This window comes from Hyla sarda, chromosome 4 (genome assembly GCF_029499605.1).
Source record: "Hyla sarda isolate aHylSar1 chromosome 4, aHylSar1.hap1, whole genome shotgun sequence".
Taxonomy (NCBI): domain Eukaryota; kingdom Metazoa; phylum Chordata; class Amphibia; order Anura; family Hylidae; genus Hyla; species Hyla sarda.
The window spans coordinates 215,729,522-215,750,623 of NC_079192.1; the positions used below are offsets into that span (position 1 = coordinate 215,729,522).

Below are 21,102 nucleotides of genomic sequence, written 5' to 3' on the forward strand. Positions count from 1 at the left end.
ATTGGCAGGGGAGGGACAAAAAGGAAGAGCAATCTCTTCGTTCACATGAAAAGAAGAAACCACTTTTGGCAAAAAAGAAGGAAGTGGACGAAAAACCACCTTGTCCTGAAGAAGCACCAAAAGAGGGGGACGACAGGAAAGAGACGCCAACTCAGAGACCCGCCTAATAGAAGTGATGGCAATGAGGAAGGCGACCTTCCACGAAAGGATACGAAGAGAGGCCTCCCCCTAAGGGGTTCGAATGGAGCCTCTCTCAAAGCTCCAAGCAAAAGATTGAGATCCCACTGAGGAGTGGGAGACCTGAAAAGTGGAGCCTCATGGGCCACACCCTGCAAAAAAGTGCGGACATGGGGATTAGAGGCCAACTGCCATTGGAAAAGAATAGAGAGCAGACACCTGACCCTTAAGAGAACTGAGGGTCAAAGATTGGTCCAGCCCCTACTGAAGAAAAGCGAGAAGGCGCGGAAAAGAAAAAACACCACCGTAGACACAGCCTGCGCTTCGCACCAGCGAAAATAAGTCTTTCAGGTACGGTAATAGATCCTGGCAGAAGAAGGTTTCCGCGCCCGCAGCACGGTACGAATAACCTCGGAAGAGAACCCTCGTGACCACAATACCGCGTTTTCAACCGCCACGCCGTCAAATACAGCGACAGTAAATTGGGGTGGCAAAGAGGACCCTGAGAAAGAAGATCGGACCTTAGCGGAAGACGCTGTGGGACGTCGTCGACCAGCTGAACCACGTCGGCGCGTCTGGGCCAATCTGGAGCCACTAGAATGGCTGGAACGCCCTCCGCCTTGAGTTTCCCTTAGAACTCTGGGCAGGAGGGGGGGGGGGGTGAAGAGGTGGAAACAGGTAAGTGAGACGGAAAGACTACCACAGGATGACTAGAGCGTCCACCGCCAAGGTCCATGGGTCCCGAGACTTCGCTACAAAGAAAGGGACTTTCCTGTTGTGGCGAGAAGAGAAAAGATCCACATTCGGGGTCCCCCCAAAGGTTGCAGCTCTGAGTGGTGGTTGCAGATCCGGGTGGAGGGACCGCTCCCCCGGATCTGCTGAAGAGCGTCCGAGAAAGTCCGCCTCCCAATTGTCCACCCCTGGGATGTGGATCGCCGAGAGAGCAGGAACCCGAGCCTCGGCCCAGAGTAGAATCTTGAAGAGCTCCTCCATCACCAAGTGACTCCGAGTACCGCCTTGGCGATTGATGTATGCAACAGCTGTCGTGTTGTCCGACTGGATACGGACCGGCCGAACCTGCAAGAGAGTCTCCCAGTGAAGGAGGCAAAGAAAAATTGCCCGAAGCTCTACGAGATTGATGGGAAGGCAGGTTTCCTGAGGAAACCAGCGACCCTGGACAGTCAGGTCCCGAAACACACCTCCCCATCCCAGGAGACTCGCATCGGTAGTGACAATCTGCTACTGAACAGGGAGTAAAGACCTCCCCAGAAGAAGGGGGGGAGAATGGAGCCACCAAAGCAGGGACCGCCGAACCGACAGAGGCAAAAGTATCCGGCGATCCAGGGACAAAGATGGCTAGTTGGAGAGAGCGATAATGGAACTAAGCGAAGGGGACTGCCTCCATGGCAGCCACCATCCGGCCCAAGACCTCCATACAGAAACGAATCGGAAATGGGGAGGGGCGTCGCAGGCGACGGACCCCGAGCTGTAGAGAGCGCCGTTTGTCCAAGGAAATATGGACCCGGGCTGCCGCTGTGTCGAAAAGGAGACCCAGGAAAATCAGAGACTGGGAAGGAGACAGATGTGACTTCTCCCAGTTGATCACCCAGCCGAAGGAGGTCAGGGTCTGCAGCGTGATCTGAAGACTCTCCAAATTCTCGGAGCGAGACGGGCCCTTGATCAAGAGGTCGTCCAGGTATGGGAGAACCGAGATCCTCCGGCACCGAAGGACGTCGATGAAAATGACCCTCCGGGACAGTGAAACAAAGGAAACGCTGATGAGCCGGGAAGATAGGGATCTGAAGATGTGTCCCGGATGTCTACCGAAGAAATTCGCCCTGGTCCATGGAGGCCACCACAGACCGGAGAGACTCCATCCGAAAACGTCGGAGACGCAGATGGCAATTGAGTAACTTGAGGTCCAGAATGGGGCGAACCGAGCCCTCCTTTATGGGTACGACAAAGAGGTTCGAGTAGAACCCTGAACCCAGTTCTTCTGATGGAACTGGCACTATTACTCCCTGAGAGAGGAGAGAGCGTAAAGCGACCTGAAAGGCTGCTGCCAAAGAAGGGGGCCGGGAGCGAAAGACACGGTTTTTGGGGATGGAAACTAATTCTATCCGATAACCCCCTGAAATGACATCTCGTACCCAAGAGTCCTGGACCTGTGCCAACCAGACATCTCGAAAAAGAGACAGTCAATGAGGGGGTTTTCCCGAGAGGGAGGGTGCACCTGTTTTGAAGGGCGACCCGATGCAAACGGCTGAAAGGGACGAAAGGACAACGTTTTCCGACGGGGTTCAGAGCGATGAGGTTTGTTCTGCGGAAGCAAAGAACTTTTGCCCCAAGTAGCTTCGGAAGTAATTTCATCCAACTGTTTGCCAAAGAGCCGGGAACCAGAAAAAGGCAACTCCGTTAGTGATCTTTTAGAAGCTGCGTCGGCGTCCCACGCCTTCAGCCACATGGCCTGACGAATAGCGACCAAGTTAGCCGAGGCAAAGGCCAAGCAGCGAGCAGATTCCAAAGCTGCAGAACGGAGAAAATCGCCAGCCTGGGAGAGCTGGAGAGCTGCATCGGCCAGGTCCTCCCTGGTAACACCAGAAAGGATACCCTGGCGAAGCTGGGAAGCCCAAACAGACACCACCTTGGCCACCCAAACGGAAGCAAAGGTGGGAAGCAGGGAGGACCCAGCTGCTTCAAAAGCGGACTTCGCCAAAATTTCCATTTTCTTGTCCGCAGGGTCCTTAAGTGACCACTGCAGCCTCCGTCATCACCCCCTCCTTCATCATCACCGCCTGTCAATCCCTTCATCAGTGGTCTTCAACCTGCGGACCTCCAGAGGTTGCAAAACTACAATTCCCAGCATGCCGGACAGCCATCTGCCGTGCAGGCATGCTGGGAGTTGTAGTTTTGAAACCTCTGGAGGTCCGCAGGTTGAAGACCACTGCGGCCTTAGTCATCATCCAGGCCCCCCCCCCCCCTTTGTTTTGTACTCGCCTCCCCTCGGCGGGAAGTTAGGGTGAGCTGTTCCGGGCCATCTCTGCTGCAGGGACCGTCCGGTGGGGAGGCTTAGTCGTTGCGGGCTGTCCATTTTCACAAAGGGGCCCTCTTCTCCACGCTTCGGGCCTGCCCGGACTGGTGACATTGCCTTGACGACGACGCACAGAGACATTCATGCGCAGCATCCCTGTGCGTCGTCGTCAAGGCAACATCACTAGTCCGGGGCAGGCCCGAAGTGCGGAGAAGAGGGCCCCCCGGTGAAAATGGACAGCCCGCAACGACTAAGCCTCCCCACCGGATGGTCCCTGCAGCATAGATGGCCCGGACCAGCTCACTCTAACTTCCCGCCGAGGGGAGGTGAGTACAAAACAAAAGGTGGGGGGCTGGATGATGACCAAGGCCGCAGTGGTCTTCAACCTGCGGACCTCCAGAGGTTTCAAAACTACAACTACCAGCATGCCCGGACAGCAACATCTGGAGATTCGCAGGTAGAAGACCACTGAGAAGGGCTTGACAGGCGGAGAGTTCACTCGAGTATAAGCCGAGGGGGGCGTTTTCAGCACGAAAAATTGTGCTGAAAAACTCTGCTTTTACTCGAGTATATACGGTAAACTTCATAAGGGGGGCGTGCTTGTGATTTACACCATTTAAGAGAGTCTACAATATGTCTTAACTGTAAGTATTTAAAAAAAATCTTTTCATAAAATACTAAAATTTAGAGCTGACTGCTGCTGAATTCCAACATATCCCAAAGGACATCATTTTAGGATATATTAGCATATAAAAGTCTATAGGTCCATTGCATTTAACCCGTTCCCGCAAATGGACGTGTATACACATCCATTTTTCCTGTGATTTAACGCAAATGGACGTGTATACACGTCCAATACATTTTCTATCACCATGTCCGTTGACATGGTGATAGAAACGTCATCTCAGCTGTTCTGGAATGCTGACCGATGACACTATGCAGCTGGGGACCAATCAGACTGGTGGTATGGGGAAGATGGTGGACAGGTTCGGAAATCTCACCTCACACCCGGACCGACGATCGCAGCGGGACTGGCGGCAGGATCGGGACAGGCAGCGTGGGACCGATGGAGGCAGCGGCGCACGCAGCAGTAAAGATCAGCCCTAAGTGATCTTCACTGCTGCGTTCCAGGAGTTGCCAAACTACAACTCCTAGCAAGCACAGACAGCCAAAGGCTGTCTGGGCATGCTGGGAGTTGTAGTTTTGCAACATCTGGAGGCCCACAGTTTGGAGACCACTGTTCAGTGGTATCCAAACTGTAGCCCTTCCAGATGTTGCAAAACTACAACTCCGAGCATGCCCAGACAGTCCGGGCATGCTGGGAGGTGTAGTTCTGTAACATCTGGCCCTTCAGGTGTTGCAGAACTACAACTCCCAGCATGCCTTGACAGTCTGGGCATGCTTGGAGTTGAAGTTTTGCAACATCTGGAGGGCTACAGCTTGGACACCACTGCACAGTGGTCACCAAACTGGGACCCTCCAGATGTTGTAAAACTAACTCCCAACATGTCTTTTGGCTGTCCGTGCATGCTGGGAGTTGCAGTTTTGAAACAGCTGGAGGCACCCTTTTTGGGAAACACTGAGTTAAGTAACAAACTCAGTGTTTTGCAACCAGTGTGCCTCCAGATGTTGCATAACTACAATCCCCAGCATGCACGGACAGCCAAAGGGCATGCTGGTAGTGTTAGTAGTATGCCTCCAGCTGTTGCATAACTACAAGTCCCAGCATGCCCTCAGTTGTCACTGCATGCTGAGAGTTGTAGTTTTTGCAACGGCTGAAGGCACACTGGTTGCGAAGTTTGTTACCCAACAGTGTTTCGCAACCAGTGTGCCTCCAGCTGTTGCAAACTACAACTTCCAGCATGCACTGATAGACCGTACATGCAGGGAGTTGTAGTTTTGCAACAGCTGGAGGCACACTGGTTGTGAAACACTGAGTTAAGTAGCAAACTCTGTGTTTTGCAACCAGTGTGCCTCCAGCTGTTGCATAACTTCAACCCCCAGCATGCACTGACAGCCAAAGTTTGAGGTTTGAGCACCCCCCCATGTGAATGTACAGGGTACATTCACACGGCCGGGGTCTACAGCGCGCTTCTTGCTACAAGTTTGAGATGCAGCAAATTTTCCGCCGCAGCTCAAACTCCCAGCGGGAAGCTCACTGTACACCCCGGCCGCGTGAGTGTACTCTAAAAACACTACACTATACTACATTACAAAAACTAAAAAGTAAAACGCTACATACACACATACCCCTACACAGTCACCCCCCCCCCCCACCCCCCAAAAAATAAAAACGGAGCCTTCAGCTGTTGCAAGACAACTCCCAGTATTGCCGGACAGCGATTGACTTTCCAGGCATGCTGGAAGTTTTGCAACAGCTGGAGGCACCCTGTTTGGGAAACACTGCCATAGGGTATTTTTGGTATGGGAGGCAAGTGTAATTCTTGCATCCGGTTCCGTCCTTATGCAAATCCGTTATTTAGTCTTCAAATGCGCATAGCGCTCTCTCACTTCGGAGCCCGTCGTATTTCAAGGCAACAGTTTAGGGCCACATATGGGGTATTTTCGTAAATTTTGGGGGGGCTTTTTCTCCTATTACCCCTTGTAAAAATTTTAAATTTGGGGGAAAACCAACATTTTAGTGGAAAAAAATATATATATATATTTACACATCCGACTTTAACGAAAAGTCGTGAAACACCTGTGGGGTGTTAAGGCTCACTGGGCCCCTTGTTACGTGCCTTGAGGGGTGTAGTTTCCATAATAGTATGCCACGTGGTTTTTTTTTTTTTTGCTGTTCTGGCACCATAGGGGCTTCCTAAATGTGACATGCCTCCCAAAACCTATTTCAGAAAATTCACTCTCCAAAATCCCATTGTTTCTCCTTCCCTTCTGAGCCCTCTACTGTGTCCGCCGAACACTTGACATACACATATGAGGTATTTCCTTACTCGAAAGAAATTGGGTTACAAATTTTGGGGGGATGTCTCTCCCTTTACCCCTTATAAAAATTCAAAAACTGGGTCTACAAGAACATGCGAGAGTAAAAAATGCAGATTTTGAATTTTCTCCTTCACTTTGCTGCTTGCTATTCCTGTGAAACACCTAAAGGGTTAACACACTTTCTGAATGTCATTTTGAATACGTTGAGGGGTGAAGTTTTTATAATGGCATCATTTAGGGGGTATTTCTAATATGAAGGTCCTTCAAATCCACTTCAAAACTGAACTGGTCCCTGAAAAATTCAGATTTAGAAAGTTTTGTGAAAAATTAGAAAATTGCTGCTATACTTTGAAGCCCTCTGATGTCTTCCAAAAGCTTACTTCAGGCTCACAAAGTGTCACATATGCGCCGAAGCCAATTTTTTGCAAAAAGTAGCAAGCAGCCTTACCTAAGAAACTTTCAATTTTAACTTTGCAGTGGTTGCTAATTTATGAAGCGTTAATGTTGCACGTAGACAATAAAAAAAAAAGTCAAAGCCAAAAAGGCCTTTGGAGAGCACTTTAAAAAAGTCTTACAAAAAGTTGCAACCAAGACTTTTTGTGCAGAAAAGTTGCAGAGGAGAGGAGGAATCATGCAAAGTAGTGGTCTGAAGTGATTTATTGTTTTTCTCTTATGTGTGCCAAATTTATGAACTCCCCTTGATAGTATGATAAATATGTTGCACATAAGCAAAACCAAAATAAATAAATAAATAAATTACGTCAAAACTCACTTTCCAAATACAACAATGATAAATGTCCTCCATTGATGTTTATACATCAGAGGATTTTTCCAGTGTGCTCCACGGATGTGATGTGACACAAGCCTAAGAGTATTAACATTTAATGACTGCAAACAGGGTTAAAATTAAGAACTTTATGAACTTAACACGGAAAGTATATAAAAAGTTGCTTAACTTTTCATGATACAATGGTTTCTTTACATAAATGACAAGTACTAACCTTCCAGTCTTTAGGATCAAGGGTTTTCAAAAGTGCAAATTCTTCTAGCTGAAACTCTTCATCCTCAGACTCTTCGGAGGTCTCCTTCTCATCCTCCAGCTCTTGAAATGAGGCCGACACATTTCTATTCCTGCGTTTAATGAAAGCTTCAAACCATCGTCCCACTGGTTCAACCTGGCACAGCAATGAGGCTGCAATAAGAGAACACACACAAGTGGCTTAGGAAACACAGAGCAGAATGGAAATCATCTGTAAGGGTGCGATCACACGCTATTACTAGCAGCGGGAAACCTGCATATAAATCTTATATATAAAAGGAGAAGACCTGACTCACTGACTCATCAACGCCCAGCCTAAACCCTTGGACCTAGAAACCTGAATTTTTGCACAGGTGTTTTTAAGACGTAGACAAGGAATAAGAAAGGATTTTTCGAAATTCCACCCTTAAGGGGGTGAGAAAAGGGGTTGTTTATTTATTTTTATTTTTTTAAAGTCCCATACAAGTCTATGGGAAATATATAACTTCCAAATGGCTGGAGATATTTCGATAATACTTGGTCACATGTTACTTATATGTCCACTTAAAATATAGGATAGTTAATTTAACCCTTAACTACCCCCATTTGTGAGGGTCGGGGTTTTTGTTCAAAGTCCCATGCAAATCATTGGGAAATGTATGTTCCCACATAACTTCCATACGGCTGGAGCTATTTCAATACCTGGTGCACATATTACAGGACGGGATAGGAGGTCGGGATACAAGGACTGTTGGCAGTATATAAGCAGCGAGAGAAGGCGGGTTCCCCTGCGTGCAGACTTGGTAAAAGTCCTCAAAGGATGTCGATGTTCAATTCCATGAAACAGCAGATGCAATGTTTCGGGTTGTTTGGATGCCCGTAGACTTTACCCAGAGCGGCCTCATTATATAGGATCATAAAAAGTAAATCTATGTTACCCCAAATTTAACGCGAGCGAAGCTAGTATACAATAAAACAAGTACTTTTATTGTAAAGGGAATCTGACACCAGGGTGACCCGGTTTCTGGCGCTGTTTACCATATGATATGTGGGTCCTTGTTGTGTGCAATGGAGGCGGCTGCTGTAGTATGAGACAAGATTTCTCTCTTCTCCATTGGGCAGAACAGGGAGTTTGCATTGGCGGCGAAACCGATGTCTCCGGAGCAATTGCACCGATGATCACATGGTGAGCAGCGGTAGAAACCAGGTCTACCTATAAATTCAAGTTCGTGCAGGTGACTCTGCTGTAAGATTGCCTTTAATAGTAGGGAGTATAGACAGGTGCAGACATTAGTAGCAGCCCCCCTGTAGACCGCAGTCCCCCCATTGTAGCAATAAGCCCCCCCCCCCTGTAGATCGCAGGCCTCCCCCTTGTAGATAGCAGGAACCCCCTTGTAGTTCCTCACTTACACCTGTCTGGTGTCGCCGCTCTGCAGCCCCGTACTCATCACTGCCGCTGCCCCGTTCTGCCTTCAGCATCATAGCTTCTTATGGAGGAGCATGTGACATACACATCACTCTGCTTCCTCCGTAGCGTTACACTGGGCGCAGTGGAGTGACGTGTGTGTCACATGCTCCTCCATAAGACGCCATGATGCGGATGGCAGAACGGGGTAGTGATGTGGATGGCAGAACGGGGCAGTAGAGCGGAGCACTCCACCAGATATCGGATTTGGTATCAGGGACATTAGACGAGACCCCGATACCATGCAAATACCTGGTATCGGCCCCGATGGTATGAGCCCAATGTAAACATATCACAAATCTAGCAGCAGAGACTGGTCAGAAAAACTTTTGCAACCATAATAAGCTCTGACCCACCTTTACCCATATAATAAAGTGCATCAAATACATGTACAACTGCTCATATAAGGATTACTGACACATGCTATGGCAAAATGTGCCCTCCTAACGTCCCGAGTGCACTTTCACTCTTTCCTCAGGGGGCTACCATATTCTGTGTGTGGCTGCCTAATAAAGCGAGTTTGTCTGTGGTTTCCGGAACGCCATATTGGCTTCCGATCCGGCGAATGCGCACTGTCCCCAGCAAGTATCTCACAACATCTCCCCACGTCATTACGCAGCCAGGCGGATCTTCAGACGCAACACGGGATGTAGCGCCCGCCAGTGGTGTCAGCACGCATGCACACTGCAGAACTACTGTAGCGGAATTCCGCCCGCGAAAGATGTTCGCCAAAGAATAAACAAGTTCATTCTTTGGGCAGAATTCCGCAGGACTGTCTATGAGACAGCACACGAGCATGCAGTCGTACAATATAGCTCATTCCCACTGAGGAATCTCCGTTTAAAGATATTCCTGGCGGAGATTCCATCTGTAGCAGGTGCCAGCAGAACAAAACCAGTACTATGACCACTCGGAAATTCACCATTTCCATAGGCAGCAATGCATTTCCAAGTGGTCTCTGATGAAAAAATTATCATGTTCATACTTTTGCCAAGGTCTGGGATCCGGAATTTCCACAGCAGAACATCCGCTGTGGAAATTCTGTACTGTGACTGGTGCAGCCGCATCCCATTTAAAACAATAGAAGGATGCCACACAATATTGGCATTCTGTTTGGAAAATAAGTAGTGTTTGGGCCTTTAAGATGGTGTGCAGAAGTATTTTCCTCCTCCAAACGAAACACCTTGACATAACCCATTATAAATCAATGTGGAGTATTGGGGACTGCATGCATTGTGGAAACAGATATGAACAGAGCAAATTAAAGAGGTTTTCCAGGACTTTTTGATTGATTTTATATCCTCAGGATAGGCCATCAATATTTGACTGGTGGGGAGTCAGACTCTTGGCACCCCTACTGGTCAGCTGTCAGCAAAACTTGGCATTCTGCACTTCATCTGTTTGTCCACAGCGAACAGAGGCAGAGACAGACAGCTCCCCTATGTGGTGGTAGTGCTGGGTTACTGGAGCTCACTTCAATAGGAGCTCAACTACAATAACCCAGCATAGTCACTACACAACATATAGGTCGGAATTTATCATTGTAGGTGTAAGTGAAGCATTTTTCTACACCTTTTTTTGTGTGCTGGTAATGTGTAGGAGCACCAGATTTATTAAATGGTCACAGAACATTTGAGACATTTTTTGCAGGTCACGTTTTCTGAAATTTCTCTCTTCACATACACCAAAAAGCTAAGTCTGGGCTGGTGTAGTTTTAGAGACTTTCCAGTGGCTTTGCGCCATTTTTGTGCCTTTTCACAAAAAGGTGCAGTTCATAAAACCCTTCCCTATCATGTGTATTGCAACTCAAAATCAGCAGAAATGTGTAAACCAAAAGGCGCAAATAAAAAATAAACCCTGCTTGCTCCTTTTGTAGACACAAAAAAACAGTTTAAAGACAATGATAAATGTCGGCCATAGCGCAGTCTGCTTGCAGCTCCGTTCATGTGGCATAGGAAAACATCAGATGGGCTCCGGGTGTCAACATCCCACTGATCACATATTCAACCAAGAGATTGGTACAGCCAGACACACAACCAGGGTAAGTGCTGGTTATTTCTTGTCATAAACTGTGACCAGATGGAGTCTAAAGAAACGAGGAAAACCTCTCAACCAGACAGAAACTTGATCCCCGATTTGACACAGAATATGGCGTCATACAGACTGTTTACGTGGTGAATGTGAATGAACATCTTCCCTTCTAATCATTTATTCACTCATCTGATCTGGTGACCATTAACAATCCGTACTTTTAGCAATGATTCCTGCACTGAGCTCCAGCATCAAGACCACCACAAAATCTGGGATATCACTAATAGGGGTGTACCGAAATTTCACCTTTTTTTGGCGAAGGGAATTTTCAACCGATAAATTCGGGGTGTGTGGCTTAATCCCTTCCTGACCCATGACAAACATGTACATTATGGGTCGGGTGAACGGACATGACGTGGGCCCACGGGTCGGGTCGGGTCTGCGTCATAAACGGGAGATGCCTGCTGCTATCAGCAGTTGACACCTGCCTGTAATGACAGACATCGGAGATTGCTCCGATGTCAGTCATTTAACTGGTTAACAACCATACTCGGCAGCCCCCTGCTAATTCTTGTAGCTGGGGGCCGCTGCTAATAGCCGACATGCGCCGATCGCCGCAGCCGGCTATTAACCCTTTAGATCGCTGCTGTCAAAGCTGAAAGCAGCATCTAAAAGGGACATGTAAATGCTCCCTGGTGGTCCAGTGGAATGTATCGCCCCCCCCCCCCTTGCAGCACGATTTGGGGGAGTAATCCACTCTTTGTTTCATTGAGCCTGGATGAAGCAGGCTCAACCAAAGGAGCACAGATCAATGGAGTTCTATGGAGCTCAATTGATCTGTATGAGGAATCTAATGATTCCTCCTAAAGTCCCCTAAGAGGACTAATAAAGTGTAAAAGAAAAAAAAAGTTAATAGTTTAAAAAAACACCCATTAACCCCATCCATATTAAAAGTTTAAAATCACCCTCCTTTTCCCATTTTCCATATAAAAAACATATTTGGTATCACCACATGCGTAATTGTCCCAACTATTAAAGTAGGTATTATGTTTCTGATCCTGCAATGTAAACACAAAAAAAAAAATCCAAACACAAAAATTGCTGACTTTGGTCACATCACACCCAAAAAAGAAAAACATAATAAAATATACTAAAAACTATATTAAAAAAAGGGGGGCAGGGCAATGCTTTTTCGGCCAAGCACAGCCTAAATTTTCGGCCCAAAATGCTGCAGCAGCTCAGAGGAGACTACACAATGCTGCAGCAGCTCGGAGGAGACTACACAATGCTGCAGCGGCTCAGAGGAGACTACACAATGCTGCAGCGGCTCGGAGGAGACTACACAATGCTGCAGCGGCTCGGAGGAGACTACACAATGCTGCAGCGGCTCAGAGGAGACTACACAATGCTGCAGCGGCTCGGAGGAGACTACACAATGCTGCAGCAGCTCAGAGGAGACTACACAATGCTGCAGCGGCTCAGAGGAGACTACACAATGCTGCAGCAGCTCGGAGGAGACTACACAATGCTGCAGCGGCTCGGAGGAGACTACACAATGCTGCAGCGGCTCGGAGGAGACTACACAATGCTGCAGCGGCTCAGAGGAGACTACACAATGCTGCAGCAGCTCAGAGGAGACTACACAATGCTGCAGCAGCTCAGAGGAGACTACACAATGCTGCAGCAGCTCAGAGGAGACTACACAATGCTGCAGCGGCTCGGAGGAGACTACACAATGCTGCAGCGGCTCAGAGGAGACTACACAATGCTGCAGCAGCTCAGAGGAGACTACACAATGCTGCAGCGGCTCGGAGGAGACTACACAATGCTGCAGCGGCTCGGAGGAGACTACACAATGCTGCAGCGGCTCGGAGGAGACTACACAATGCTGCAGCGGCTCGGAGGAGACTACACAATGCTGCAGCGGCTCGGAGGAGACTACACAATGCTGCAGCGGCTCGGAGGAGACTACACAATGCTGCAGCGGCTCAGAGGAGACTACACAATGCTGCAGCGGCTCAGAGGAGACTACACAATGCTGCAGCGGCTCAGAGGAGACTACACAATGCTGCAGCGGCTCAGAGGAGACTACACAATGCTGCAGCGGCTCAGAGGAGACTACACAATGCTGCAGCGGCTCAGAGGAGACTACACAATGCTGCAGCGGCTCAGAGGAGACTACACAATGCTGCAGCGGCTCGGAGGAGACTACACAATGCTGCAGCGGCTCGGAGGAGACTACACAATGCTGCAGCGGCTCGGAGGAGACTACACAATGCTGCAGCGGCTCAGAGGAGACTACACAATGCTGCAGCGGCTCAGAGGAGACTACACAATGCTGCAGCGGCTCGGAGGAGACTACACAATGCTGCAGCGGCTCGGAGGAGACTACACAATGCTGCAGCGGCTCGGAGGAGACTACACAATGCTGCAGCGGCTCGGAGGAGACTACACAATGCTGCAGCGGCTCGGAGGAGACTACACAATGCTGCAGCGGCTCGGAGGAGACTACACAATGCTGCAGCGGCTCAGAGGAGACTACACAATGCTGCAGCGGCTCGGAGGAGACTACACAATGCTGCAGCGGCTCAGAGGAGACTACACAATGCTGCAGCGGCTCGGAGGAGACAACACAATGCTGCAGCGGCTCGGAGGAGACTACACAATGCTGCAGCGGCTCGGAGGAGACTACACAATGCTGCAGCGGCTCAGAGGAGACTACACAATGCTGCAGCGGCTCAGAGGAGACTACACAATGCTGCAGCGGCTCGGAGGAGACTACACAATGCTGCAGCGGCTCAGAGGAGACTACACAATGCTGCAGCGGCTCGGAGGAGACTACACAATGCTGCAGCGGCTCGGAGGAGACTACACAATGCTGCAGCGGCTCAGAGGAGACTACACAATGCTGCAGCGGCTCAGAGGAGACTACACAATGCTGCAGCGGCTCGGAGGAGACTACACAATGCTGCAGCGGCTCGGAGGAGACTACACAATGCTGCAGCGGCTCGGAGGAGACTACACAATGCTGCTGCAGCTCAGAGGAGACTACACAATGCTGCAGCGGCTCGGAGGAGACTACACAATGCTGCAGCGGCTCGGAGGAGACTACACAATGCTGCTGCAGCTCAGAGGAGACTACACAATGCTGCAGCGGCTCGGAGGAGACTACACAATGCTGCAGCGGCTCGGAGGAGACTACACAATGCTGCAGCGGCTCGGAGGAGACTACACAATGCTGCAGCAGCTCAGAGGAGACTACACAATGCTGCAGCAGTTAGGAGGAGACTACACAATGCTGCAGCAGTTAGGAGGAGACTACACAATGCTGCTGCAGCTCGGAGGAGACTACACAATGCTGCAGCGGCTCGGAGGAGACTACACAATGCTGCAGCGGCTCGGAGGAGACTACACAATGCTGCAGCGGCTCGGAGGAGACTACACAATGCTGCAGCAGTTAGGAGGAGACTACACAATGCTGCAGCAGCTCAGAGGAGACTACACAATGCTGCAGCAGCTCAGAGGAGACTACACAATGCTGCAGCGGCTCGGAGGAGACTACACAATGCTGCAGCGGCTCGGAGGAGACTACACAATGCTGCAGCGGCTCAGAGGAGACTACACAATGCTGCAGCGGCTCGGAGGAGACTACACAATGCTGCAGCGGCTCAGAGGAGACTACACAATGCTGCAGCGGCTCAGAGGAGACTACACAATGCTGCAGCAGCTCAGAGGAGACTACACAATGCTGCAGCGGCTCAGAGGAGACTACACAATGCTGCAGCACGGCTCTACAGAGAATCTAGAAATGTCTGATCAGCTGAGCGCAGCAGCCCCTGCTTGGCCCTAATGTAACTGGTAATATGTCAGCCTCCTTGCTACCATGGTCTTATGTCCCAGCGTCTCCACAGGTCAGCCCACCTCCCTTATGCCACTGTTCTGAGTGAGCGGCTCCACGTAACCCCCGCAGTCGGCCGCCCGTTCGGCCTTATAGGGGAAGCCATAAGCAGCCTGGGCGTACCTGCAGTGAGAGGCCGGATGACGGCTGTGCCGAGCTCTGGCGGCGCTTCTAGCAGCATGGTGCCGGCCTGAGGAATACAGTCTGTGCTATAGTGCGTTGCTGCTCCCGGCACTCACCCACAAAGCCGCATGGAGGAAGCGCATAGTACTTCCAGGTCACAGGTGTCACACGGAATTCTGTCCGAGCTGCCGCGCGTCCGTCGCAATGGTACCGCCAGTAAAAGTGTACCCCCAGCCCGTTGTTTCCTGTGTTACCTTTCACACAATGTAATCTGTGACATTTTGTTTAGTCCATGTGTCTAAAACCACTAAGAGACTAATGAGGAATAAAAGCCTGCACAACCCTACAAATTCTTAGTCTACACACGCTAGATTTAGTCTTTTTTTCTGGGGTCATTTTCAGGCAGGGTTCACATATGGATAGAACATGTCGCACATTTTTGTTTCCAAATCTGTTCCCAACTAATGCAAAAATGAGTCCATTGTTATCTGGCCTCTTCACCCCTTTGTGAATATTAAAGGGGGTAATATTAAAGGGCAGTAAAACCCTAAAAGATCTATTAACCTATCTTTTCTATCTTGCCCGAGGGAAAATGGCATAATGGAACGAGCCCTAAGTCGCTTTGTTTTGCTTGTGTTTTTTTTTCTGGTCTCTCTTTGTTTTTTATGTAGCAGCTGAGCTCGCTTCTTAGTTGGTAAGGCTATGTTCACACCTCGGAATTTCAGTACGGAATTCTGCATTGTCATTCTGCACGGAGATTCCGGAGCAGTCCCATTGTTCCGCATATGGCAGAATTTCCGTGCCAGATGTTTCTGTCTTGAACATTCCGAATTCCTTGTCTGCAGAAAGATTGAATCGTTTATTCTTTCTGCAGACTCCACACAGAATGTATAGGCATCTATGAAATGGCGCATTCCTGCGTGGTCCTAGTGCCGTCATATTATGCTGGCGCCCGGAATGTCCGCCCGGAGACTTTATGTGTGGGTATTCTGCAGTGTAAACATAGCCTAACAGACTCACCGCCAAAGCGATCACACTGATGTCCGGTATTAACCATATTAACCCTAGTCGTCAGTTGCGGCACCCACAGTATCAAAGTTGCATGTGCTGGTGCGTTATGGGGTCCCATAAACCACAACATAATCTTGGAGGGGGGGGGTTATTAAATATGGTTGCTCATCTCTGTACTGCTGATCCTGGATCTTTTTAATATAGTCTATTGGCTTAGACAGGCTATACAAGTAGATCACAGACGACACTGATCATTGATCAATGCTATGCTATGGCATAGAATTGTTAAAGGGGTATTCCAGGATTTTTTTTTTATTTGACTATGCTACAGGGGCTGTAAAGTTAGTGTAGTTCATAATATAGTGTCTGTACCTGTGTGACAATTTTCTCACAATTCTTCTGTGATTTTCACCCCAATATTTATTTTTAACAGCATACAAAATGACTGTTGTCTCAGATTTTTCCCAGCTTGCAATGCGGCCGAGAACTGACCTCACTAGTTCATGACAGGGAGCCTGTCTGCTTCAATGGGTGGAGGGATCGCTTGGTGGGACAGAGATCAATCTGCAACTAATGCAACAGCTAATTGTAGCTAATTGTAACTGGATTGAACACTGGCTCATGGATCGTACCCAGAGAGTGGTGGTCAATGATTCGTACTCTGATTCGTACTCTGATTGGTCCCCGGTAATTAGTGATGTACCCCAAGGTTCAGTACTGGGCCCGCTGTTGTTTAATTTATTTATCAATGATATAGAGGATGGTATTAACAGCTCGGTTTCTATCTTTGCAGATGACACCAAGCTTTGTAGCACGGTACAGTCTATAGAGGATGTGCATAAGTTACAAGATGACTTGGATAGACTAAGTGTCTGGGCATCCACTTGGCAAATGAGGTTCAATGTGGATAAATGTAAAGTTATGCATCTGGGTACTAATAACCTGCATGCATCGTATGTCTTAGGGGGGATTAAACTGGCAGAGTCACTGGTAGAGAAGGATCTGGGTGTACTTGTAGATCACAGACTACAGAATAGCATGCAATGTCAGGCTGCTGCTTCCAAAGCCGGCAGGATATTGTCATGTATAAAAAGAGGCATGGACTCAAGGGACAGGGACATAATACTCCCCCTTTATAAAGCATTGGTACGGCCTCACCTGGAATATGCTGTTCAGTTTTGGTCGCCTGTACATAAAAGGGACACTGTGGAGCTGGAAAGGGGGCAGAGATGCGCGACTAAACTAATATGGGGCATGGAACATCTTAGCTATGAGGAGCGATTAAAGGAGTTACAATTGTTTATTCTTGAGAAGAGACGTTTAAGGGGGGATATGATAAACGTATATAAGTATATTAATGGCCCATACAAAAAATATGGAGAAAAACTGTTCCAGGTTAAACCCCCCCAAAGGACGAGGGGGCACTCCCTCCGTCTGGAGAAGAAAAAGTTTTGTCTCAAGGGGCGACACGCCTTCTTTACCATGAGAACTGTGAACTTATGGAACAGTCTACCTCAGGAACTGGTCACAGCAGGAAAAATTAACAGCTTTAAAACAGGATAAGATACATTCCTGGAACAAAATAACATTAATGCTTATGAAGAAATATAAAATCCCATCCCTTCCCCAATATCGCGCCACACCCCTACCCCTTAATTCCCTGGTTGAACTTGATGGACGTATGTCTTTTTTCGACCGTACTAACTATGTAACTATGTAGCTTTAGGCACCCTGATTGAAAACCACAGGTCTTTTGAATAGATGCAGCTCATTTATGTTTCAATGGGTGGGGTGGCTGATGTTTGGGAGGGAGGAAAATGGAATTATTTATTAGTCAAAAAAAGAAAAATCTAACAGGAAATACCAGATTACAAAAAGCTAGCCACAGTGTTCTGGTAATCTCACAACATAGCCATTTAGCCCCAAGACAAGCGCAGATCCTTCCTAAGCATGTGTATTACTGTCTGCCAGGAACGTACTAAAATCACCTTATGGTGGATAACCCCTTTAAGTGTTAGCATTTAAAAGATTACATGTAATAGTCAACTATAAGGACTAAAAAATGGAGACTAAAATAAAGAAAAATATATCTATAAATATAGTTAAGCCCCTCCTTTGACTAATTTATAAATACAAAAATGTAAACAATAATAAAGATACTTGGCATTGCTGCCTGTGGAAATGTCAGAACTGTTAAAATGGTGTAAATGAAAAAAATGCCAATATAGAATATTATTATACAGTCTAACCTCAGGATCTGAGGAAAATAATTGATGGGTAATTATTTCAGTGTATATAAATGGGTTATCCATCAGGAGGGAAGTTTTTTAAAACTATGACCATTATGTGGAATATAATAAATAAACCCTTACTTTCCTCCAGCATTCCCATGGAGTCTCCAGCATCCTGCTCCGTTCCCCCAATGTGATCATCTTTCTGAGCTGCAGCGGGACTGACATCCCAAGAAGCAACAAGCCCTAATGTGTCAAACTGCCACTCAGCGAATCACTAGCCGAGGCGGGACATCGCTGCCACCAGTGATATGCTGACCTGCAGTATAACAAAATAGGTGCTTCCTAGGGATGACATGTCATGTTGAAGCTCAGGAAGAAGATCGCAAAGGGGGACCAGAGCATAACATAAAGCTGAAGGTGAGTAAAGGATTATTTTCTTAAATCCCACACAATGCCCATAGTTTTGAAAACCCCACTACCACCGCATAACCTCTTTAAAGGTAGCCAGACAATGCAACAGAGCAGCAGGAAATGAATGCAGAAGGCTAAGGTGTATAGGAGAGGTATTAGGAGTATAAAGAGCCGAGGCACATGCTCTCAAATCACCTAAGTGCAAGTAAAAAGTGCAAAGAGAGATCCCCCTCCCCCCCCAATAAACCAAACCTTTCGTCTCTGGGACCAAAGGTACCTGCAAGGTTTCAGGTACAATTTTCCCTTTCGCCGAAGCTACTCAGGGATTGAAAATGTTCCTGGCGAACAACTAGGCGTCAGCCAAGTTGCCACCAAGGAACCAGTAAAACCGGTTTGGTGTCCCTGCCGAAGTAGGGACACCCAGGGCATGGCAGGGAGGTGAGGAACCTAATGGCCACACACACCTCCACTAGACGACCCAGGAGCCCAGGGGGGCCCAGCCGGAACTGAAACTGTTAGCGAGTCAGTGAGTGACAGTCACTCACTGACCGCTGGGGCCAGGCCCGTCTTTAACGCGGGGCAAAAGGGGCAGCTGCCCTGGGCCCTCTCATTCCTGGGGGGCCAAAAGCAGCTAGCCCTTTTTTCCCCACGCAGGGCCCTGGTCATGACAGGCGGGCTGGGAAACAGGCGGGCCAGGCGTCAAAATTTTAGACTGAGGGAGGGAGGGGGCCCACCACCGCCGCCGCCCGCTACCTTTTTCGGGAGGGAGGGGGCATTTTTCTAATTCATTGCCGCCGCTGCCACCCGTCAATCTAACTCATTGCCTCCGCCGTCAATCTTCCACAGGCAGCCACTATCCCAGGACCGCTGTGGCTGCCTGGGAAATAGTCACGCCCGCTGATGTGACGTGCGACGTCACGGCGGGCCGCGGGCATCATAGAGATGAGAGGAGCGGAGCAGAAAGGAGTCCTCCACTCCTCTCTATCAGTGATTTACAGCCCCCACACGGCCTCCAGGCTGCAGCGTCACTCACCGCCAAATGGACCGGTATATCATCTGGATTACATGTGAGTTGAGGGGTAGGGGGTTGTTTGGCAGGGGGGTGGGGTGGTGCAGGGTTGCGATTGTGTGTGTGTGTGGGGGGGGGGGGAGAAATTATGCATGTGAGGGGAGGATAATAATGATTATTATAATCCTCCCCTCACATGTATGTATCATCTCCCCCTCACATGTATAGTCTGATAACCCCCTCACATATAATCTTATTAGGAGATTATACTTGTGAGGGGACAATAAATGTGAGGAGGGGATTATCAGACTATACATGTAAGGGGGAGATAATACATATATGTGAGGGGAGGATTATAATAATCCCCTCCTCACATGTATAATCCCCTCCTGACATGTATAATCCCCTCCTGACATGTATAATCCCCTCCTCACATGTATAATCCCCTCCTCACATGCATAATCCCCTCCTCACATGCATAATCCCCTCCTGACATGTATAATCCCATCCTGACATATATAATCCCCTCCTCACATGTATAATCCCCTCCTCACATGTATAATCCCCTCCTCACATGTATAATCCCCTCCTCACATGTATAATCCGCTCCTCACATGTATAATCCCCTCCTCACATGTATAATCCCCTCCTGACATATATAATTCCCTCCTCACATGTATAATCCCCTCCTCACATGTATAATCCCCTCCTCACATGTATAATCCGCTCCTCACATGTATAATCCCCTCCTGACATGTATAATCCCCTCCTCACATGTATAATCCCCTCCTCACATGTATAATCTGATTTTGCGATTATAAATGTGAGGAGGAGATTATTAGATTATACATGTGATGGGGAGATGTTACATATATGTGAGTGGAGGATTATAATAATCCCCTGCTCACATGTATAATTCCCTTCTCACATGTATAAGGCTTGGTTCACATTGATGAATCTCCAGAAGCGATCCCTTTGGGCGGCGCTAGGACCGTGCAGATCTTTTTGCAGATCCGCTCAGAAATGCATTGCTGTCTGGAGATTTTTCAGTGTGAACCTTGTAATTATAATAGTTATATCCTGTATTATATTCCAGAGCTGTACTCACTATTCGGCTGGTGGGGTCACTGTGTACATACATTACATTACTTATCCTGTACTGATCCTGAGTTATATCTTGTATTATATTCCAGAGCTGTACTCACTATTCTGCTGGTGAGGTCACTGTGTACATACATTACATTACTTATAACTTGGATTAGAAAAAGCTGGCCGGCACTGCCAAGCTTCCCGTGACTCCTATATGAACCAGGTCAGTCTCATAACAGTTAGTGATGCTCAATTCCTTATGAAGACGAAGAGTATCCAAAATCCAAATATACAAAGAAAGGAGGAATGGCACTCACCGCTTACTGTAATTTCTTATCTTTAATTCTTCATAAAGTGCAGGTGCTTTAAAAAGGCATTTCACCCAGCCGGGTGTGGACGCCAGTGCGCGTGCTACAGGTAACAATTGTTTCGCTCTGGCTTGAGCTTCAACAGACCTTACCTTTCCCATGCTCCTTCATTCCTTATAACACGTCATGAAGGATCCACGGGGCGGGGATTACAAGCACAATAGGTTAAAAACAGTGCAAAGTGCAAAAAACACATACAGTTAAAACCAAAAACTAAGTAACTACAGAAATAATCCTAAATCAATCCTGTCATTTAATCCTCCTAACTCTTGTGCACCAGTTTTCAAAATCCAC

General features: G+C 48.1%; 1 protein-coding gene across 1 annotated transcript in view; it reads right to left on the reverse strand.

Moving 5' to 3' along the window:
* Positions 1-14,876, reverse strand: part of DNAJC2 (DnaJ heat shock protein family (Hsp40) member C2) — a 91,812-nt gene extending 76,936 nt beyond the window's left edge. Inside the window, exons 1-2 of the mRNA XM_056573497.1 lie at positions 14,687-14,876; positions 7,153-7,343 (exon numbers count right to left, since the gene is read on the reverse strand). Of these exons, the coding sequence (XP_056429472.1) occupies positions 7,153-7,343; positions 14,687-14,744 (249 nt within the window). The 5' untranslated portion in view covers positions 14,745-14,876. The remainder of the gene's footprint in view (positions 1-7,152; positions 7,344-14,686) is intronic.
* Positions 14,877-21,102: the final 6,226 nt, after the last annotated feature.